This window comes from Polypterus senegalus, chromosome 8, assembly GCF_016835505.1.
Source record: "Polypterus senegalus isolate Bchr_013 chromosome 8, ASM1683550v1, whole genome shotgun sequence".
NCBI classification, from domain to species: domain Eukaryota; kingdom Metazoa; phylum Chordata; class Cladistia; order Polypteriformes; family Polypteridae; genus Polypterus; species Polypterus senegalus.
This window is the reverse complement of record NC_053161.1, coordinates 11,254,500-11,269,757: the sequence shown is the minus strand read 5'-3', so window position 1 is coordinate 11,269,757 and position 15,258 is coordinate 11,254,500. Positions and strand designations below refer to the sequence as shown.

The following is a 15,258-nucleotide window of genomic DNA, read 5'->3' as shown; positions in this document are numbered from 1 at the left end:
CAAAAGTCTTAGAAGACATCCATCATTTGTGACAACACACTGTCTTCATGAACACAGAGAAGAGAAATAAACTGGGAAAGACCTTGTACCAGCCAATAAGAATGATTGCTGTAACTTATTAAAAAGCAATATGAGCAACCTCAGCAGTAGCTCTAACTGTATTGAGTATGCCATTTGAATAGGAGTCCTTAGTCATGATTTGAATACTGAGACAGATTGGTCTTTTAATGTTCTAATCATGGTGGTATATCCTTTATCAGAAAAGAATAGAATATCATTTATAACATGCATTAAAGCAGTTTCTTTGTCATGGTCAGGGTAAGGGCCAGATTGTAAATATTTTTGAGAGAGGATTCAAGATGTATGGTTAACAATTTTCTTTAAATTTTCAGAAAGTAAAGGCAAATTGGAAATTGGCCAATAATTGTTAAAAAGTCTCTGGCGACCACCTAATTTCTTTAGTTGAGGGAGGTCTTTAATTGAGATCAGAGTGGTGGCTCCAAGGCAATATATCTTCACTTATATCTGGAAGGCTGCTAGTTTAAATCCCACTACTGCCAGAAGAGATCCCACTCCGTTGGGCCCTTGAGCAAGACCATTAAACTGAAAATTGCTCCGGGGTGGCGCTGTACAATGACTGACTGTGCTCTGACCTCCAAAGGTCATGTGAAAAGACAATTTCCCCTTGGGGATTAATAAATAAATAAATAAAAATAAGTAGTTTGACAAAATCAGACATAATAGCATTTAATTATGATTTATTAATAATATGTAATATTGTTCGTACAACTAGTGTAAATTGCTTTTCGTAAAAACTAGCTGGGTATAAAGAAATGGAACTAGGTTTTACATTAGGAATCAAATGTTCTTATTTAAATTAAGTGTAAGTAGTGCCATAATGCAATATTATACTACTGAATCCCTAAGTGAATTGTTCAGTCTTTAATATTTTTATCTTGTTTCTGTGCAGAAAGTCATACGAATGGTGTAGTGGTCAGCGCTGCTGCTTTACAGATCTCTTAACACACATCCCACCACAAGTTTATTTCTTGCTTCATAGATGTTTAACCTTGTGTCTGGGTCAGCTTCCTGTTAAGAATGCCTAATCATCATTTGTAAATATATGTGAACCAAACTCAAATTTAATGTCAAAGTTTTTGCTTTAAATTTTAGTTTTGGGCAAATACTATTATATAGAAATATTAAAAATAAGGTGTATGTTTTGATCATAATCCATTGACAAGATACAAGTACAATGATGTGTGACAGTTCAGAAGCATAAATACAAGTTAAAATTTTGGTTATTTCTATATGAATTTTTTGTGTTTATTGTTTGTTTTTAGGTACCTGCTGTACAATTTCCCAGTCACCTCTGCTGTTATTGGTGTGGCCAGTAACTTTATCTTCCTTACTGTCATCGTCTTATTCAGCTACCTTCAGTTCATGTGGGGAGGAATCTGGCCCCTGGAGCAGCGCAGGGCACAGGTGAGTTATCAATAGCAAAAGTGAAACTTGGCACAAAAACTTAGTTATCTGAAAATCTTAAAGTAACCATTGGACTCTTATTGGTCTTGTATAGGTATTCAAGGTATCTTTCTTTTTGATATAGCAGCAAGAGTTTAAAAGTGTAAAGGCTATAAATGGATTTTTATTTAAAGATGAACCATTAAAGTACAGTCAGTGAAAAGAAAGACAAAGTAAAAAAAATACTATATTGCTCTAAAGAACAGGTAAAACATATAAGAAAATACAAGGCAACGCAATTAACACATTGTACAGCTATGTGAATCTATTATTAAGTAATAGTGTTTAAACTGTAAATTTGTACCTGGCAATCAGGAATTAAATAAAATATGTAAAGTTTTCCTTTTTACAAAGACTTGGTACTCTAAGTTCATATTAAAACATGGCAAGTAATCATTGTACACACGCTCTGACAAGATTTTGAAGCACTCGTTTGTCTTCAATGAGGTGTTTTAGACTTCTTTGAACTATCTTTTATGCTATCTAGTTTTTATTAATAAAACTTGCAATTACAGTGAAACTCGGTTATAGTGAGTTTGACGGGACCGACACTATTTGCTCGTTATTAGCGGAATTCACTATAACCGGAAAACACGAATTTGACCCCGCGATAGGTGAAAATCCGCGAAGTAGAAACCATATGTTTGTATGGTTATTTTTATATATTTTAAGCCCTTAACTCTCCCACACTGTTAACATTATTAGAGCCCTCCAGACATGAAATAACACCCTTTAGTCAAAAGTTTAAACTGTGCTCCATGACAATACTGAGATGGCAGTTCTTTCTCACAATTAAAAGAATGCAAATATATCTTCTCTTCAAAGGAACGCTGTCAGGAGCAGAAAATGTCAGAGAGCGCTCGCTAAGAAAAGCAAACAATCAAAAAATCAATACGTGCTTTTAAGTATGCAGAAGCACCGTGATAAAGCGGCATTTTGTAGAGGAGCGTCCGTTATCTTCTAGGCAAACAACCTCTGTGCAAACAGCCCCTCTGTTCACACTACCTCCGTCAGGCAGAGAGAGAGAGAGAGAAGCAATCAATCAAGCACCGCGCGGGAAGCATAACTTATATCAGTGAGGAGTTTTAGTTAATATGTAATACATGCTCTGATTGGGTAGCTTCTAAGCTATCCGCCAATAGCGTCCCTTGCATGAAATCAACTGGGCAAACAAACTGAGGAAGCATGGACCATAAATTAAAAGACCCATTGTCCGCAGAAATCCGCGAACCAGCAAAAATCCGTGATATATATTTAGATGTGCTTACATTTAAAATCTGCGAAAGTTGAAGCGCGATATAGTGAGGGATTACTGTATACAGTAATCCCTCCTTGATCGCGGGGGTTGCGTTCCAGACCCCCCCGCGATAGGTGAAAATCCACGAAGTAGAAACCATATGTTTTATTTTTGTATATTTTAAGCCCTTATAAACTCTCCCACACTGTTAACATTATTAGAGCCCTCTAGACATGAAATAACACCCTTTAGTCAAAAGTTTAAACTCTGCTCCATTACAAGACAGAGATGACAGTTCTTTCTCACAATTAAAAGAAAGCAAACATATCTTATCTTTAAAGGAGCGCCGTCAGGAGCAGAGAATGTCAGAGAGAGCGCAAAGAAAAGCAAACAATCAAAAAATCAATACATGCTTTTAAGTATACAGAAGCACCAAGATAAAGCGGCATTTTGTAGAAGAGCGTCCGTGTCCTCTGTGCAAACAGCCCCTCTGCTCACACCCCCTCCGTCAGGCAGAGAGAGTGAGAAAGATAGAGAGAAGCAAACAAGCGCCACGCGGGAAGCATATCTTATAGCATTGAGGAGTTTTAGTTAATATGTAATACATGCTCTGATTGGGTAGCTTTTAAGCCAACCGCCAATAGCATCCCTTGTATGAAATCAACTGGGCAATCAAACTGAGGAAGCATGTAACCTAAATTAAAAGACCCATTGTCCAGAAAGCGAACCAGCTTAAAAATCCATGATATATATTTAGATATGCTTACATTTAAAATCCGCGATAGAGTGAAACCGCGAAAGTCAAAGCGCGATATAGCAAGGGATTACTGTACTATTTTCTAAGAAAGTGCAAAATACTTTTTTGTTTTAAACTTTGTAATCTACAGTCCCTTCTTAAAATGCCATCAACCTATTGTAGGCATTTCAGCATGAAACAATGTTGATAAGGTGTGTTCTGGTAAATCCAATATGCCAACAGCGTCTTCCTCCTTGTCATCTTCGTTGTCGTCTTCTTTTTGAAGCAACGCGTTTATGATTTCGTTTTCAGTAGGAATTCCGCTAGTAAACAATTCTTTGTGATAGTCTTAATAATTTACATTATTAATTTCAATATTGTTTTAGCGAACCCATGTAGATAACGTCCATCCATGTTCAATCCATGTAGAAGAGATAACTCTTCTTCAAAAATATCAGATGTTGATTTCCTGAAGCAATTCTGTATGGTAACAGTCGTCACATTGTTCCAGGCAATAGATAAGAAATTTATTGCATATTATATATATATATATCGATAAACCTCTGTCATTATCAGAATTACTGGATGCTATAAAGTCACTCCAAGGTGGAAAAGCAGCAGGCCCTGACGGCTACCCTGCAGAGTTTTACAAGAAATTCTCCGCTCAGCTAGCTCCCCTCCTATTAGCAACATTTACAGAAGCCAGAGATAACCAATCTCTTCCACAAACCTTTCGCCAAGCACTAATCACTGTCTTCCCAAAACAAAATAAGGACTTATTACAATGTGCATCATACAGACCAATTTCACTTCTGAATAACGACGTTAAAATACTCTCTAAAATCATAGCTAGAAGGATGGAGAAAGTGCTCCCCTCAGTAATATCACAAGACCAAACTGGATTTATTAGGGGCCGACACTTATCTTCAAATCTTCGACGTCTGTTTAATGTAATATACTCACCAACTAAATCAAACACCCCAGAAATATTATTATCATTGGATGCAGAAAAGCATTCACATGATTGAATGGAAATACCTTTTACTATTTTGGAGAAGTTTGGGTTTGGCCCAACATTTGTGCATGGATTAAATTACTGTATACTAACCCAGAAGCTTCAGTTTGCATCAATAACATTTGCTCAGACTACTTTAAACTAGAACGTGGCACAAGACAAGGATGCCCTTTGTCACCACTGCTGTTTGCAATTGCCATTGAACCACTGGCAATACATTGTCGAAATACTGATCAGATAAAGGGGATTAGCAGAGAAGGACTGGAACAGAAAATCTCATTATATGCAGATGACATGGTACTGTATATATCGATCCAGAAAATTCTGTGCCTGCAGTCTTAGCAGCACTCACAGAATTTCAAAAGCTCTCTGGTCTCAGAATTAATCTGAATAAAAGTGTACTCTTTCCGTGAATTCGCAAGCATATAATATTAGATTAGACACCCTTCCTTTTATCATTGCAGAACAGTTTAAATACCTCGGGGTAAACATCACAAGTAAACATAAAGCTCTTTATCAACAAAATTTCGTCGTCTGCATGGAAAAAATTAAACAAGACTTGCATAGATGGTCAACCCTTCATCTCACACTAGCTGGAAGAATTAACACTGTTAAGATGAATATTCTTCCTAAGCTCCTTTTTTTATTTCAAAACATACCAATATACATTAATAAATCGTTCTTTAAGCAATTAGATTCAACAATAACCTCATTTATTTGGAATTCTAAACATCCACGCATCAAAAGAGCGACCCTACAAAGACAAAAGGCAGAAGGCGCATGGCTCTACCTAACTTCCAGTTTTATTACTGGGCGCAAATATACAGTCGATAAGAACCTGGACACAAATAGAAGAACATACACAGGCTTGGACCGCAATAGAAGTAAAATCCTGCAGTACTTCTTTGTATTCCTTGCTTTGTGCTCCAATAAACACACGCTATCGGCAATACACTAATAACCCAATTGTGCTCCACTCACTTAGAATCTGGAACCAATGTAGAAAGCATTTTAAGACGGAGAAGCTTCTTTCTGTGGCACCCCTGCAAAAGAACCACCTCTTTCAACCCTCACAAACATATGCAGTTTTAATATCTGGAAAAATTTGGAATTAACTTGCTTAGAGATCTTTATATAGACAACGTCTTTGCATCCTATGAACAATTACATTCCAAATTTAACATTCCAGCTACAAATTTCTTTCACTATCTTCAAATCAGGAACTTTGTTAAACAGAACCTTCCAGATTTTCCTCATCTTGCACCCTCATCCACGCTGGAAAAATTATTGCTCAATTTCAAGGAGTTAGACTCCATCTCTACAATATATAAAATCCTTTTACAATCCCTTCCTTTCAAAGATCCAAGAGGACACTGGGAAAATGACCTCTCAATTAATATATCAGAAAAGGAGTGGAAAGTAGCAATGCAGAGAATTCACTCAAGCTCCATATACGCAAAGCATACAATTATACAACTCAAAATTATATATCAAGCACATCTGTCTCGACTAAAACTCTCCAAAATGTTTCCAGGGCATGATCCAACCTGCGAACGCTGCAACCAAGCCCCAGCCTCACTAGGTCACATGTTCTGGGCCTGCTCCAAATTAACATTATTCTGGACAAAAATTTTAATTACCTCTCAGACAGTCTTGGACTCACAATCCCTCCTAACCCATTAACAGCTGTGTTTGGGGTTCTTCCAGAGGGTCTTAAAGTGGAGAAAGACAAACAAATTGTGATTGCATTCACTACACTGTTGGCACGCAGACTTATTCTGATAAACTGGAAGAACCCAAACTCTCCTCTTTAAGTCAGTGGGAAACTGATGTGTTATATTATTTAAAATTGGAAAAATCAAATACTCAGTTAGAGGATCTGTGCAGACTTTTTTCAAAACATGGCAGGATCTAATCAGTAATATTTTGAAATGATTTTATAAAGCACAGAGAATTTGTTGATTTAGGTATTTTTAAAAGCCTTAAATTTTACACCGTTTGGCTTGCTCTCTCTCTCAAGGGTGGGGATCGATCTGTTCTTAGCATAATTCTTTTTTTGTAAAACTTGATTGCTATGTATTGATTGTAATAAAATTAATAAATAAATAAAAAAAAAAAAAAATTTATTGCATATTGAAATTTATTCCACTAAGTGGCTTGCAAAAGTCCAGGATGTGGTCAAGTGTTGTTCGTAATAACCGAGATTTCGCTCGTTATAACAGGGCAAATTTGGTATATATTTAAAAAAAAATGTCTCTTTCGTTATAACCGAGCTCATTAAAACCGAGTTTGACTGTATTTGCCCTAGATGAACCACGTAGTTTATATCTTTTCAAATGTGTACAGCTTTTTTTTTTTTTTTTTAAATTTCATTGGTCTCCATTTGCAGTTCCACAGTTGCAGATTAATTGGGTATATAATTGATGGTAGTGTCATGATTTGGAATCGGAACCATAGCAACAGAGGGTGTAATGCCTCCTAAAAGCTTCACAATCCAGGGTAGACCTCCTCTGCCTGCCTAGAATAGGCCTTGTTTCAAATAGCTATAAACCCCAACTTTATTAGTCTGCTTTAACCTCTGCATGTTTAAAGGGACTATAGCTTTAAAAATACTATCTCAAAGTACCTCTGAAGGAAAAAGAAAATCTTTGGCTTCTGGAAACAGTCCACCAAATAATCTTTATTAATGTAAATATTTTTGAGAAATAAAGCAAAATGCTCAGAAGGAACAAAAAGGAGTTTTCTAAAAGGCAGTCCTATATGAATATTCCTGAAATATAACCAGATTAGAATTTCAAGATACAGAGCAAAAGGAAGATCATAATTAGTAAATCTAACTAAAACCCAATGCTCACAATGACTCCACAAGAGTTAAGTGCACCACTCCTGAATTCTCCTTTTCCCTCTAGCCCAAACAGCCAGAGGGGAGTCTCAAGAATAGTAATGCAGGGGTCGCCCCAGCACTTGGGTTACCACCCACAAAGCACAAGGAATATGAGAGAACATCACTCAACACATACAAACACAGTATTTACAAATTATATCATCAAGGAAATATTTTTACATAAAAGAAATCAAGAAATTGAAATAAGTAAACATAATAAAAAAAATAACAAAAAGGAACAAAATAACAAAAAAATATGAAATACATCAAAAATAAAGATATATCAGGGCAATAACCCTGGCTAAACCGTAACAGATAGATTGATATACCAATCTTTGGAGTGTGGGAGTAAACTGGAGTGCATGGAGAAAAACCACATGAAGAACTGTTACACAGTTTTGAGTATAGGACTTTTGGAGCTGTGAGACCACAGTGCAGCAGTGTGCAGCTGTTTTTTTCTTTTGGCTTTTAGATGCTAAATAGACAATAGAAATATATAAAAGAAAAATCATTCATGTTTGTGTTTTCCTATTTTTGTTTTGTAAGAAACTGATTCCAACCTAACTACAAGGTGATGAGAGCTCGAAAGCTGCGTAATTTTCTGTCATATATTCCTGTTCTAACCTATCTCAAGAAATAACTACAATGTACACTTTTCAAATATGTTGATAATGTAGTCCATCCCATCACATTCTGTTGTATTCCTCTATTTTCCTTCAGTATTCCAGCAAAATATTAAGTATTAGAAACTTAAAACACATATCCACTGACTAATGCAGTTTACTTAATTTGTTTTTCAAATTCATATACAAATTGTAATAAAAAGTAAAAGTGTCTGACTAATTGAATAGCAAATGACAGAAAATGAGCTTGAAATCCCAGAAAATCAAAAGCTAAAGGTTTAGTGTCACTTAATATGTAATTTCTGGTTATATTTCTGCATTAGCAGCCCCATTATTCTTCGTATTAAAATGAGGGGCAATTTTTTAAAATCCTACTTCCTGTTTATGCTTTTCACAGTTAGGAGTATGCAGTGCAAGCCAGGGAAGAGACATGAAAATCCAGTACAATTTTTCTCCTTTAAAGGTAGCCACAGTAATCAGAATAAAAAAACCAGGAAACATATCAGAAGCGCGTGATGTTACAAGCAACATTTTGATCTTCACTCACTGCTAAGGAGGACAGCCAGACGGTGTTAAACTTGAAAACAGCCATCAAAGAAGCCTTAACAGTAGTGCTGCTGCTTCTTCATTGGAAAAGAAGCCAATAATATGAGGGTTTTTTTTTCCTTTCAAAGAAACACTGGTTTCTAGTGTAAAACGAACAAGTATGTAAATATTGTTTTCAGTTTGCCAGCCTCTTGCTGTCCTGCAAATACCTGGCTTGCACGATGGTTAGCAGCCCTACTACAAGATTATCCCAGAGTCTTTGATTTAAGTTGTATCCGTTCTTTCCTTGTTTTTCAGCCCAAGGCTGTTTGACTTTAATCTTGAGTTGTTGCTGGTTCAATTGTGGCAGATCATAGCCAATATTTTTTACTGAGCAGATGATGATCGTAAAGGCTCTATGGCTATATTTTGTCAGATGATGACAATGTCATAGGATATTACAATGATGCTAATTCAGACAGACCAGGAACCAGCATCCCTTTATTTGAATTATTTTTTGTGTGAACCTGCATATCTCACTGGTCATTAGCAAACTGTTCAGGTAAGTTAAGTCTTCAAAAATTGCACACATAGTCCCTCTCTTTCAAAGATCCAATTGCAGGGCAAGATCCAACCTGTGAACATTACAATCAAGTTCCAGCCTCACTGGGCCACATGTTTTGTTTGTGTACCAAATTAACATCATTCTGGACCAAAATCTTTAAATGCTTTTCAGACAGCCTTGGTGTCACAATCCCTCCTAATCCATTAACAGCTGTGTTTGGTGTACTTTCAGATGGGCTTAACATGGAGAAGGACAAACAAACTGTGATTGCCTTCACTTCACTATTGGCATGTAGACTTATCTTGCTCAACTGGAAGAATTCTAACCCACCTCTTTTAAGTCATTGGGCAGCTGATGTTATTTGAAACTGGAAAAAATCAAATTCTCAGTTAGAGGATCTGTGCAGAAGTTTTTCAAAACATGGCAGGATCTGATCAATAACATTTTAGAATAAGCTTTTAAAGCACTGAGGAAGCAGATTCTCTCCCCATTTCTTTTTCTTCTCCATTTATCTTTATTTACTTATTAATTCATCTATTTACTTATTTTTACTAGCTTTAAGTTTTACTCTGCTGGCCATGCTCTCTTTCTCAGGGGTTGGGGTTGATTTGTTTTCAATCCTATTTTTGTAAAAATGGATCTATTTGTATGGAATGTTGATTACAATAAAATTGCACATATAAAGGGACATTTTGGTATAGCCCCACTAGAATTTTCATGTCTGAAACAGTACAGGTAATTGCATTTTGGCCTAAACCTGTTTGTAATGCATCTTGTTAAAATTCTGCTGAAATTATTAATTTGTTTGTCAAATTCAGAAGCATAACTCTGCATCCTTCTGTTTTTTTTTGGCATAGATGAGTGCTGCTGAGAGGTTGCAACAGCAGCAGAGAAGAGGAGATGACAGACATAGGACACAGCCATCAAGAAACCGCAGTGAGTGTTGTATACAGTTAGGGTCTCCTATATATGTAATTTGCCAACTTCTCTGATAAGACTGTTGTGAAAAATGCACTATTTAGAAACTTAGAGCATTATTGTATTATACTGATCAGTTTTGTTAGTTCAGTTAATTTCCTTTATAAGCACTGTTATGTTTATGCCAATACTGACTATAGTGTCAAGATGCACTGTGGTGTAGAAGGGTCATGTTTTGCTTGTTTTTCCCTTTAGATACAATTTAATTTTCTAGGATAAAATATAAATCATTTGGTGTTTAACCTCATTAGGCTGTTTTATGCTGAAAAGAAAAAATCATTAACACAGTGTTACTCAGTTTATGTAATTATTACTGAAATGTGTGGCACAGTGTTGTTGAATGGATACAGTTAGTATAATTAAAACTGTAATGTTTTAGCTCATGTCTGTGAAATTGGCACAAGTGAAGCTGCCTCTGAACTTGCTGAAGGGTGTCTTGAGCCATCTTTCCAGGAACAAGTTAATGAAGCAGGTAGGATTTTTTATAGTTTTCTGTTGTTGTGTTTGTTTAATGTTATGTTGCTATGTAAGACATGATCAAATCATATTTTACATTCCTTTCAGAAAAAACTGATGCTGAAAATGAAGATGTACCTGAAACTATTAGTTCCCTTATGGGATCACATAACATGAATGATCATGAAAATGACAGTTCAGGTAATTAGAACCAAAGTCATTCCAATAAAACAGCAAGTGTCACTGAGATATATATGCTTCTTTCTTGAAAAATTCAAGATTTTGAGTCTTTTGTCCCACACACAGCCTGTACTATTGTCCCTGAACTGATGTCAGGACATCTGGGATTAACAGCAAAATACCTTACAAGGCAGTTTGGTGCATAGTTTGTGAAATAACAAAGGTCACATTTTCAATAGGTTAAGTAAAATGATGTGTTGGATTTATTACATACTTCACCTTATGTGATCTCCATTCATTTGAATTTTCCCATGTTTTTTCCATAACTCAATCATATTTTTAATTAAATTGAAAATTTGGCACGTAGATAAATGACACCATCATCATTGAACAATCAAAATCTTGATTCTTGTGACATATTTCAGGTTGTTTATGTTTAGGAAATAGTACAGTGCTGGAGTACTTCTTTATTGCTTAAGAGAGATGGTGTGTATACCGTTTATAGTGCTCCATCAGCAGAGTACCCAATAAATGAATAATGAACGGTTTTGTTTTTTGAAACCAGGAATCTACAGTGCTTTGTCCCAATGTAATTGGCATTTGTGTGATATGGGGAAAGCATTGCTGTGCTTACCTTAAACTTACAGGCTGCAGATTGTCTCATTGCTGCATGATCATGTCAGGTTTGCTGCCTTTAAGATCAAAGGTGATATTATGTATTTAAACATGGACACCTAATGGTGCCCAACTGAATAACCATCCCTTTAATTTTAGGCATGCATATCAGTAACCAAGGATATCTCTACCCATTTTTATACGAATGCTTGATCAGTTGATCACTACACAAAAAGTACCCAAAACAAAGGGTATTAAAAATACATATAGTTAATTATTTTATTTGTGGGTTCTTCCTTTTAATGTGAACTTCCTTTTATTTACCAGTTGGGTGAATGTTATTTTGTAAATTTTATGGGATCACAATCAGATCACAGTTTGGATTAAGTGCAAGAGACATTGAGAATACCATGATGACATTGAGTCTATATACGCCAAATATCCATCTGAGCAGTCTCGCTCAACAAATTTAAGAGGCACATAAAAAGAGTGTTCTCTTGTACATGTTACACAGTTAGGAACTCACAGTGAACCTTACAGCTTCATAAATATATATCAAAAGTATATTGTAAAGAAGATCACAACTGCCTTTTCTCGTGTTCTTTATAGAATAAACTCACTGGCTACCCGTAGGTGGCAATGTGACCAGCTATACAGTTTGAGAAATGGCAGCATTACCACTTTATAATTAAGGAAATAACTCGGCATCATTCTATATGTTACAGTGACACATACAAATCCAGAATTATACGATAATTACATCATCACCAAATTTTATAATCTGATTGTTATTTCCATTGATTGTTCAAACTGTACAGTTTATGGTGTTGTACTAAAATAAATGCATATTACATTTTTGGATATTTAGTACTTGCAGTAAACTTCAGCACAGTTAACAGAACAACAAACCACCAATAGAATTTGTTCCCAAGGAATTAGTTCTGCACATTAGAATTACTAATTTTAGTAATCTCATCACTTGCATATTGGGAAATCACACTGTTAAATACATCTCTTGTATTTATATTGCTGTATAATCTGATAGGCAGCAATTCATATTTTGTATTCTGATTACAATACTTGAAATTGTATATAGAGTATGTATTTTTTCCAGATGTGTCTTGAAATAGTAATGGAACAGGGTTTGGATTAATTTATAATTCTACTGACAGAATTTGTACGTTATACTATTCATACTACACCATTTAGCCTCTGGTTTCTCAATGACTATTGTTTTAATTATCATGTTCCTTTTTTTAAGCTATAGAATCTTCCTCTGAAGAACCCCCTGTTATGCTGGATTCAAGCCTCTTGGAAGAAGAGAATGAGGAGTCTCCAACATATACTACAGATACAGTGCAAATCCCAGCACCAGAGTCTTCTCTTTTAAGGCATCGGCATGGACCCTGCATGAGCTCATAAGTTTGGTGCCATATGGAGCCATAAATAACACTATTTGGTCTGGCCTACACACTTTTTTCCATTCTCCTTTATGTATTGTGCTACTTGAAGCAATTTGTTGACACTGTGCAGTACCTAACTGCAACCGTATCTGGAAAAGAAGAATGTGGGGCCCAGTTGAAGCCACTGAGAGACATTATACTTCCACTGTTAAGTATGTAGAGATTGGTTCCTTGAGTTTTCATTACTGGTTAGGTAACATTATCTTAGGGAAATCTCATTTTGGCAAAGCTGAAAGTTTTGCATGAAAGAGTGTATGCACGTAAGGAGAGATAAGAAGTAGAAATTGAAATGACCTGTAGATGGCAGTGCTGTGAAGAAAATGGTTTTCATGTGTGCTGCCTTTAGTGAAGTGGTGGCTAGTTTAGAGCGAGAGCTTCGTTTTGTGCCTTTCTTTGCTGGACTGAGCACAACTGGACCCGAACTGTAAATACGATAAACAGTATATGGACAACTTAAGTACAGTGTAAGCACTGAATGTAGTTTCCTTACTGAATACGAAACACTTGAAAACACCTTTGGGCTGAAATTTGTCTTAAAGAAAGCCAAGGACCACAACAGATTGTGCTAAGGAGCATTTTGTGTATTCTGACTATTTGAGTGGTGTGGTCAGTCAAAATTGTGGAAAAGTGCATTTGATTTGACACAGACTTAGTAAAGTTGAATTGTGCCATTTAGACCAATAGAACTGTTTTTTATTTAAAATCTTTCTTTGCCGAACACTTTATTTTTTTATTTCCATATCCAGTATTAACTGATCACGATGAGTATCTAGTTTAACACTCCACCAGTCTAAGATTCTTTATATACTCACAGCTATCACCAGTCATTAAAGTGGAGCAGAAGAGCAGTGCCTTGATCCCAGATTTCATTTTGACTCTAAATGGTGGAAAAAGCTATTTTAAGTGACTTATCTATATATATATATATATATATATATATATATATATATATATATATATATATATATATATATATATATATATATATATAAGTTGTTCATAATTCCTGTTTCATAGTGTGAAAAAAATAAAAGCTCACCAAAGTTTTGGATAACTTTATAACCCATTAGGCTGCAATCATTCTTTTAATGTTGTACATGTAGATATTCTGTACCAGGGCCTCCAGTTAACAAATATCCCTTATAGTTGCATATCCTAAAGGAGAAGACACTACTTGGTCTCTCCACTAAAAATTATTTTGTTTCTGGTCCTGTTATTTCTTTTCAAGGAACATCATGTCAATTTTAAGAGATTAAATAATTACAATATTTTGTAGTGAAAAGTATGGGTAATTCCCAGAGGACTGGTGGCCTTTACATGAAGCTGCCTTTGTAGATTTCCAGTTATAAACTTAACAGAAGAATCATTGCAGATGCTGTTGTGGGATTTGATTGCTTACTATTGACCAGGGCAAAGTTGTTAAGTTGTTTCTTTTGTGTATTGCTTATGTTTTTCTTTTTAAGAAAGTTTACATGTGTATGTGTTTGAAAATAAATTTTGAATTAATTATCTGTGCTAAAAAAGTAAGGTATCCCTTCGTAAAGATCATGGTTGACATTTATATGTTCATTTTAACCTCTCCACTTTAACTCTGTTGTAGACATTGCACCTGATTTTTATTTTCTAGAAACAAATGTGACAAACGTCAGACTTAGTAAGTAGATACAGGGATGATGCATCAACTGTCAGTGTCCTTTTGGGTTCTTCCTAAACCACAACTAAGTGTATGGTTACTGCTGAAATAGTACCTAATGGTGAACAGTCAAATATGCAGCTCTTTGTGGTGGCAAATAGTATGTAAGATGATGCTAACCATGAACTGAATGTCTATAAAAACAATGCAAAAAGTGCACTACAAGTGATCTTAAGCCTTTCTGTTTTGTATTAAAATATAACTTGCATTTAAAACCCTAAAAATCAATGTCGTCTTCTGAATAGTTACACAGCCCACATCTAATTCAGCACTAACAATGGCTGCTGCAGTCACTAATCTTCATTTCATTTAAGATGAATGGCGTAGATAAATAAAAAAAAAAAAAGGTAAATTGGTGATTGTTTCATTTTTTATATTGTTTTGTCAAAACGTCCATCTGCAAGGTCTATGATAACTGGACAAACCGGACATTTAAGTCAGACATACCAAATACTTAAACAGGTTTTCATATTGCAAGTATGATATTGGTGGTATAGATGGATGTCTTTGCACAAGAATGGCAAAAAGCATGAAGGCTGGAAGAAATAACTAAAATCCAAACAACTTCTTCTTTCTTTAACTGCACTGATTTCTGCTTGTCAGTATTTGAATGTAAAAAAGCGTATCATCAATAGCAAAGTTCAGATTAGAAATTCTTTTGATAAAATAAGCAGCTTTAGGCCATGCCACATTACACGACTTTTCCAGCAATTAAATCATGGCCTTCATTACATAATCTTAGGGGGTTGGTGGCAGTCGCTGAC

At 35.4% G+C, this 15,258-nt stretch overlaps 1 protein-coding gene across 1 annotated transcript in view; it reads left to right on the top strand.

Moving 5' to 3' along the window:
• The window catches only part of bscl2 (BSCL2 lipid droplet biogenesis associated, seipin), a 39,540-nt gene extending 24,700 nt beyond the window's left edge, over window positions 1–14,840 (top strand). The window contains exons 7-11 of the mRNA XM_039760732.1: window positions 1,344–1,485; window positions 9,967–10,045; window positions 10,467–10,559; window positions 10,652–10,744; window positions 12,600–14,840. Of these exons, the coding sequence (XP_039616666.1) occupies window positions 1,344–1,485; window positions 9,967–10,045; window positions 10,467–10,559; window positions 10,652–10,744; window positions 12,600–12,760 (568 nt within the window). The 3' untranslated portion in view covers window positions 12,761–14,840. The remainder of the gene's footprint in view (window positions 1–1,343; window positions 1,486–9,966; window positions 10,046–10,466; window positions 10,560–10,651; window positions 10,745–12,599) is intronic.
• Window positions 14,841–15,258: the final 418 nt, after the last annotated feature.